Genomic DNA, 8070 nt, shown 5'->3' with positions numbered 1-8070 from the left:
CCCTACTTTTAGCAGTGCTCACGATTTAGGTTTTTTCCACCTTTGCCATAATTTGGCGTTAGGCAAAGAATTCCTGGAGGAAGAAGATCCTACTTCATGAAAGACAGCATCTGTTACGTGTGGTTATGTGCAGCACATATGTGAAAGGAAAACAGAGAGGAGAAGAATGAGTAAGGAGGGCTTCATGTGTACAGATTTGCCGCTCAAGCCCCTGACGCAACGCATCGCTTCGACATGAAGCCACGCTCTGTGCACGAAAGGACATGACCATGAGTTCCTACCTGGATCAAATTATATCCCGTTCGCTGAATTAATGCACGGAGGGCGGCTTCTTTCTGTGTGCCGGTCAATCCATCCCCGGATTTGTGATTTGATTCCATTGTGAGTGATTATCAGCAAAAAATCAGGTTAATTAGGGGTGCTCACTGCAATCAAATTTAAGATAAATTAAATAAATTAATATGGCTGGGAGGAGAAAGTCCACCCTCTTGAGGAAGTTAACAAGGTCGTTCTTCCTAAATCAGCTGTTTTGAGATAAAAACAGAACGAAACACCACAGGCTGTGGAAAAAGCAGAAATATCCCCCTCACGTTGTGTGAAAATAAATAGCATTTAAACCCACAGGCAGATTTCAGACAGCACTCCATCAAGACACAGAGGGATCAGTGCATGTGTCGTAACGAGGAACCACAGGTAAGATGCCTAATCCTGCTCTGAGCAGACGGTGATGAATCCTTCGTGCCATTACATCCCTTTGATGCTGAGAAGGGATCGTTCTGCAAAGCAGATCTGGCATTTCATGAAAAGCAAGGCCTAGGTCCATATCTAGCCTATTTTTAAAAATCAAGGACATGGGAGAATTTGGACATTTTTGTTTCAGAGCGGTAGTTTTCAGTCATAAAGTATTATTTTTCAAGTTTTGGGGGTTGGGTTGAAAACACCATAAAGCTGAAATCCGAATCAGGTTATACATTGGTGAAGGGTCATTTAAAAGATGGACTTGCTCGTATTTCAGGCTGCCCCATTTTTCCTGCATGCTGAGCTTTGGGCTTGTGCAAAACCAATCTGTATGAGCCAGATACAGAAACAAGGGTCCTTGAGGACTTATGGAAATGGTTGATGCTGAACATCAAGAAGAGTAAAACTGGTCGCTTCCTTGGGTCCTTGTGGCCAGGGCATGTTAGGCAATCATGTCCTCCAGAATGATTGTTATTGCCTTAAATTGCTTTCAGGTGTACAAAGGTGGGGGCAATGATAAGTGCCAGGCTCGCTTGGAGAGCAAACAGGGACAAAAGGGGCTGGGGTGGGTGTACTGGGATGAGGAGGATGGGGCAACCCATGACCCCCAACCACGGCACAGGGATGGGGAAGGGCAGGTGAGGAGCGGAGGCAGGGTGACGGAAAGGTGGAAGGAGGGTGGATTGCTGTGGCTGCGCCCTGAGCTGAGGCCAAATTTTGGGGAGAGGACCCTGCCCAATCCCCTTGTACAGCAGGCCTGTTGCTGCACTTAAGGCGAGCGCTGCGCATGAAGAAATACGGGCAAAGCGCAACGTGTCTGGCTGCGGCAGATATTCTGAGCCTGCCACGATGCTGTGGAAATGACAGAAAAAGCCTTTTCCAATAACCATCTGTTTAACACAAAATCTTTTACTAGGATGTGCCGCTTTGGGGCTTCGTTGAGGGAAGAGCTAAGACTTGAGCCTAGCCACTTTGCCTTTGGACATGACTTGCTCTGTGCGCCTTTATCTTTGTTACCTGGAAGACTTAAACAGGTGCTTTAAATTTAACTGGATGGATTAATCTCAGCACCTAAACTGGCACATGAGCAAGGGTGTTCGGAAGATCTCAGCTGTGGACCCTGCATCGCCGAGCTCCAAAGACCACGACTTAAATACTTGGAAACAGAGACATCCCTGTAATGCCAGATTTTGGAGCTATTTATTGCTGAGGTTCATGAGGCCCTTCTGATTTTTTTTTTTAATTTTTTTTTTTGCTGGTCTCCCAGGTTCTCTGGTATAGCTCTCTCCTGTTTCTAATTCCAAAGCATTTTCTGCAGCAGCTGGAGCCCGATTATTGTTTTGGTTTGTCCTGCTAAGGGTAGCATCAAAACCCTGTTGATGCTTGTGGTTTCTGTGGCTGCCGGCTCCTCCGGAGTTGGGGTTCGGCACGGCATGGATCAGTATTAGCATGCTGCTGTGCAAAAATGAACCAGATGCTTTTGCAGGGTGCTTAAGAAGGAAAAAGTGGTCGTTCAAAAAACCTGCCCCACAGTTAAAATCAAAATTGGTTTTGCATCCTCCCCTGCCTGGACAGAGACGCCCTACAGGGGAAAGCTTTGGCATCCTGCAAACTTGGCCCCTTACATTTCACTTTTTGCTGCAGCCTGATTTCATCAGGGGTTTGAGTGATCAAATTGCGGCACCTGGTGCAAATTTGCCCAGCGCTCCACAAGTCTCTGTTGGCCCTCGTGTCTGAATTTGAGCCCATCCTCTGGTACCCAACGGCCAGGATGGAGGTGGGGGACAAAAAAAGGATGCCTGTGTTGGGGAGATATCTCTAATATTCACTGTCTTGAACAGCATAATTTGTTTTTTCTTTGCTATCAGGTGTGTCAGGGACCCTCTTCCTGGCGCGGGGGCTGCCCTGGGCATCAGGGAGGGGGTAGAAGGAGCGCATCTCCCCGTGCCCGCGCTGTCTCCTCTCTGTGCCGGGAAAGCAGCTGGACTGCAGCCAGGCAAACCTCGGCGGCTTTCCACAGCACCTGAGGTTTATAGTCTGTCCCTGGCTCCGACCTAGATAGATGAGTAGCGTAAGAGCCTTTTTTTCTCTCTCCCCCTGCCCCACAAATTGCATTATTTCACGCTGCACTTCCCTACAGGCTAAGTGCCTCAGCAGCTGCTGCTTTGAATGCGTTTGCACATGGAGCCTTAAATGCCATACGTCTCTGTGCCTGTCCTCCAGGGAGGAGTAATTTCCAGTAACATCTCACTCCAGGTGATGGTCTCACAAGCCACGGAGCTGGGGGATGGACGGGAATAGAGCATCTCCCTAGCTGATGCATTTGCAGCAGGAGTAATATCCCTCTTCAGCTTCTGCCTTATTAGATAAAACCAGGCAAGCTCTTCTGGGCTCTTCTTGTAAGGCATCCTGCAGATTTTTTAGGCTCTGGACCAGCATGTCTAGACACTGGTGAGTTCTGGGACACACTCAAGCAATCTGCTAGGAATAAGGGAGCAAGAGCATTCAAGGTTGTGCAAGGTGTTAGAATCATAGAATCGTAGACTGGTTTGAATTGGAAGGGATCCTTAAAGGTCACCGGGTCCAAACCCCTGCAGTGAGCAGGGACACCTTTAACTCGTCCAAGTTGCTCAGAGCCCCATCAAGCCTGACCTTGAATGTCTCCAGGGATGGGGCTTCTACCACTTCTCTAGGTATTAATCACTGCTGCTGCTAAATCCAGTGTTGGAGACTTCCATGCAATTTTTTTGAAAGCATGAGAAAAATCAGTCACCCTCACTCCAGGTCGCCTCCAGCCTTGACCCTGCAAGTCTCCACTCCTAATTCAAGAGGGCGGTCAAACAACCCTGCACACTCGGGGCTTCGGACGCGCATGTGGGCGACCCGATGGACCACCCCTAGAAATTTGGTCCCTTCTACTAATCACCAGCCCCAAGTCATTTGCAGCTCATTTATAAGCCTTGTCGCTAGAGAACTTTCCTCCGTCAGTCGGCTTTCCCAGGGATGGAAGCAGAAGCTGTACCCCTCTTTTTAAAGTATAAATCCCAACACAACAAATCCCAAGCACAGGAAAACAGACTTTCCAGCTCCCAATTCTCCAAGTACCTCTTCTCTCCTGCCTCCCTTGGCTGGAGGACATTGAAATACCTTCTTGGGTGGGCAAGGCATTTTCCCACCTCTGTCACCCAAGAGTCTAAATCCATCGGTGCATCCAGCTGTTTCCTGCATACAAGTCATGGCGGCATGTTTTATTTCTGAGACTAGTGGGATTTCCACGCTTTCCCCTTGTTCCAGATGTCAGCCGTGCCAATGTGCTGCACTATATTTTTTTTTATCCTTCAGGGTAAGTGGGGAGAGCTACTTTCACGGGACCTGGGGAAACCTGATTACTTTCTCTCGTTCTTTGTTCCCTGGGCCATTAAGCAATTAGCAAATCTACCCTCACAGGGGGAAAGCTCCTGTTCCATGAGTGTTGTTGGAAAAGTGTGAATGACTGCAGCAGATTAAGGCAGTATTTTTAGCACTATTGAAACAAAATAAACGAAACAACCACCCCAAATAGAAATAATTGTTCTGGAATTTAACCATTTTGGGGGGTTTCACCTTTGCTGTCAAGGATGATAAGATGAATCCATTATTCTAAAAAGAAATGGAGAAAAGAAATAAAAAGAGGAGGGGAGGTTGTATTTTATTTTGGTGTTTATATTGAAATTAGGACCTTCAGAGGCGCAGACTGTCCAGGCGCGCTTCCTATTGCATCCTTATTTTTGACCAATCCTCTCAAGTTATCACCATCACCGAATCAAGAACCCCACATCATTAGAAACGGAAGGTACAGCTTTTACCTTAAGTCAGATCATCACTTCATTCGAATTTCCTCTCTCCATCAAATGCGTGCCTTTATTTTAGGTTTCTATAAAAGCTATTTATTTATTTTAGGTTTCTATTAAGCAAAAGTGCTTTTATGCCTTGCAAACCCCATAGAGACAAGGAAAAAACTGGTGATACTCTTGCCTCACCTCTCCATGACATGCTTTCCTTGCCAGCTACTCCAGGCAGATCCTAACGCTTTACTCCAACCAGTCAGGAGCAAGATGAATCCAGCAGCTTTTGCCCCCTAAAACCAATGGGTTTTATTCTTTACACCCCCACCGCTTTTGCGCCGTGCGTCTGCCCCTTTTGCAGCCCTTTTCGGGGAAGCCTGGTTACTGTTTCCATGAGCGAGATAACGAAACTGTGTTTATCCTGCTCAGATCAATACACTTTTGTGTTCAAATGTGTCGAGACACTTGGATGCATTTAATGAAGGCAGTACAGATCCCGCTCGCTGGTGCAACGGCTCCTCGCAAAGAACAACAGCCTTTGAGAAGGCTGGATAAGTCTATTCCCTTTTTACCTTAAATAACTCACACAGATAGTTACTAAAGAAATTATTTTCCTTTAGGCCATCAGCTTGCTTTTCAAGGTTTTGGATTTTTTTTTTCCCTCCCTTCAGGCTCCAAGCAACAAAAATAACGAAACGTTCTTCATATTCTTCCTAAAAACACAGCACTTCACAAGCTCTTTGCTGGGGTCAGACACACCATGGGATGGAGTCCGATTGAGCAATGCGACACAAGCCTTCAGTCCCTTTGCTTTCCAGGGCACAGGTTGATTTTTTTTCCCCCTCCAGCTAGGTAAACCCACTGCAAGTGGGAACTCATAAGCATTTGCAGGAAAGCAGGATAAATTCAAAGCAATGAAAAGTGCTGCACGCTTTTCAGCGCGTGAGCCTTGGGAAAATACATCACGTAATAACAGCAAATTTTTGCTCAGCATCTTGGCTTGGGAAGTAACTTCTCTTAGAAATACCTTTCCTCCTGCACACAGCTTTTGCAGCTGTTACCAAGTGCACAAAACATGCCCCAAAAAGCCCATTCTGAGGATGAGGGGTGAGCTCAGCCTTCTCTTTTTTTTTTTTCCTCCGTTTTATTTGAAGCATCGCATGCTGGATGCATTGAAGCCACCCACCCTCCCATGCCAGGTCCCACCTGAGCCTCCTATTTCACTGAGCAAAGTAGCTTAAGAGAAGCACTCTAATGTTAAAGAGAATAGGAAAATAAATGTGACTCTTTAGGAGCAGTGATTGCCTTTGAAACAGAGACCGACCTTTCACAAAGAGAAGGAGGAATAAGAAGTCAGCTGCAAAGATCTCTAATGATTAGCCCTAGAGAGTTGCGCTTTAACAAGTCGAGACCGAATTATCGCAGGGAAAATCCCTCCTCCACCCTCTGCTTCTTCTGGCTTTGCTTTTCTGGCGACCGCCGGCGACCAGTACAGGGAAAAGGGGGGAACATGGTGAGAAACAAGCCCCTCGCCACCCATGCCACTGGGCAGAAATGACACCGAGGCTCCCAGACACCCTTTCTCTCCTCACTTTGCTCATCAAAACATCAAGGCGGTCCTGGTGTGCGGGTCCAGCCACGCAGCTCAGGGACTCCTAGCCCCCCTCTCCCTAGGTCTAGCCCCACCAGTGTCAGGCAGCATCCGAGGTGTGGGTTTGATGGTGGTGCACCATCGGGGTCAGGGTAGAGGGGGAAGGTGCGCGATGGAGCTATTCCGTCCACGTCCCAGCCACAAGCCCTGTTTTGTGGGAGACCTGGTCCCCCCGCCCCAAAGCTCCAGGGTAGGATGAGCGGTTTCGTACCTGAGCAATTTTGGAGATCACCGCTCCGGAAAAAGGTCTCCTTGATTATGGAGACTTTGCGACGTGTCACTCTGGTTATTCCCCAATCATCATATCTGCAGCCCCGAGGCTGGTTTACAGTCCCGGTGGGTTAAACGTTAACCCGCTCTATCTCCCAGTTCCCCGCAGGCCTTTGACCAGATAGCTGGGTCACTGCTGCTCTAACAGCACCTACTCAAGCTGATTTTTTGGTAAATAAATGCAAAGGACTGAAGTCAGATCACAGCTTTAAGGGCTGGCTTCATTTTGACGCTTTTTTTTGGTTTGTTTTTTTGTTTTTGCTCCTTGACAAAGGGTTCGCCAGCTGATCTGTCTCCATTGCCCCCAGCAGAAATGCTGGGAGAAGGGATACAGCCCTGTGCTGGTCCTGGATTCAACAGGACGTTTTGGCTTGCTGGAGGAAGATAATTCCTCTCGCTGGTGGCATTAAGGGTGTGTAGCCTGCAGGTTTGCAGGAGTCACTGTGAAAACATCATCTAAGCAAAGACTAAATATACTTGCGGTGAAGAAAACCAGTGCAGGTTTCGAAGAGGGTTTGTCGCACTTACACAAGGCTGTAAAGAACTTCAGTGGCCGCGAATGTCTGCAATGGGTGGCATCCAGGTGGTGGTCCTCAGGCTGGCAGCCTGCATCTCTTGATTCAACCAGCCCAGTTGAATGTTTATCTCTGGGCAGAGATAAACAAATCCTGATGGGCCCTAACAGTGAAGAAACATGTGCTGCGGTGGTTTGGCAGAGTAACTTCTTATATGATGTGCAAGTTTAACATCCCAGTGTAAGGTCTGTTCCCTGCGATTGTATCCTGCTGGGACTATCTCTTACCTCCATGCTGGACCGTCACTACAGCCTGTAGTTTTGACCATCCTACTGCTCACCCCCATCAGCGACTACGCCGATGCTGAATCACAGAATCATAGAAGCACTTTGTTTGGAAGAGACCTTTAAGATCATCACATCCAACTGTTAGCCCAGCACTGCCAGGTCCACCCCAAACCACGTCCCTGAGCACCCCACCTACATGGCTCTTAAATACTTCCAGGGATGGCACCACTGCTCTGGGCAGCTTGTGCCAGGCTTGGCAACCCTTTGGGTGAGGAAGTTTTTCCTAATGTCCGATATAAACCTTCCCTGGCACCACTTGAGGCCACTTCCTCTTGTTACATGAGAGAAGAGGCCAACACTCGTCTCGCTACACCCTCCTGTCAGGTAGTTGTAGAGAGGGATAGGGTCTCCCCTCAGCCTCCTCTTCTCCAAGCTGAACACCCCCAGGTCCCTCAGCCGCTCCTCACCAGACTTGTTCTCCAGACCCTTCAGCAGCTTTGTTGCCCTTCTTTGAACAAGCACTGAACTACATTTGAAGCAGTCGCAGGCAGTGTTTCAAAGCATGTTAAATGAAGCGTTTACGGTTAGGCGTTGCTGACGCTTCAGGTTTGGAAAAGTGCCATACCAGTGTTTGCTCAGCTTTCAAAGCCTGAGGTGTTCCTGCGCGGTGGGCAGACAGCAGGGGCCTTGCTCCCTTGACACAGCCCGCATCTCGCTTCTTACAGCCACTGCTGGGCTCACCCGTTTCTTGGCCCTCAAAAAATGTGTTTGCTCCCCAGGAGATG

At 48.1% G+C, this 8070-nt stretch overlaps 1 protein-coding gene across 2 annotated transcripts in view; it reads right to left on the bottom strand.

Moving 5' to 3' along the window:
* Positions 1–380, bottom strand: part of A1CF (APOBEC1 complementation factor) — a 20033-nt gene extending 19653 nt beyond the window's left edge. For both annotated transcript variants that reach the window (XM_009876636.1, XM_009876637.1), the window contains exon 1: positions 282–380. In XM_009876636.1, coding sequence (XP_009874938.1) covers positions 282–380 — 99 coding nt within the window. The remainder of the gene's footprint in view (positions 1–281) is intronic.
* Between the last annotated feature and the right edge of the window lie 7690 nt (positions 381–8070).

The sequence above is a fragment of the Apaloderma vittatum genome, unplaced genomic scaffold, assembly GCF_000703405.1.
Source record: "Apaloderma vittatum isolate BGI_N311 unplaced genomic scaffold, ASM70340v1 scaffold2829, whole genome shotgun sequence".
Classification (NCBI taxonomy): domain Eukaryota; kingdom Metazoa; phylum Chordata; class Aves; order Trogoniformes; family Trogonidae; genus Apaloderma; species Apaloderma vittatum.
The sequence above is the reverse complement of the archived record's forward strand: the minus strand, read 5'-3'. Positions and strand labels throughout refer to the sequence as shown.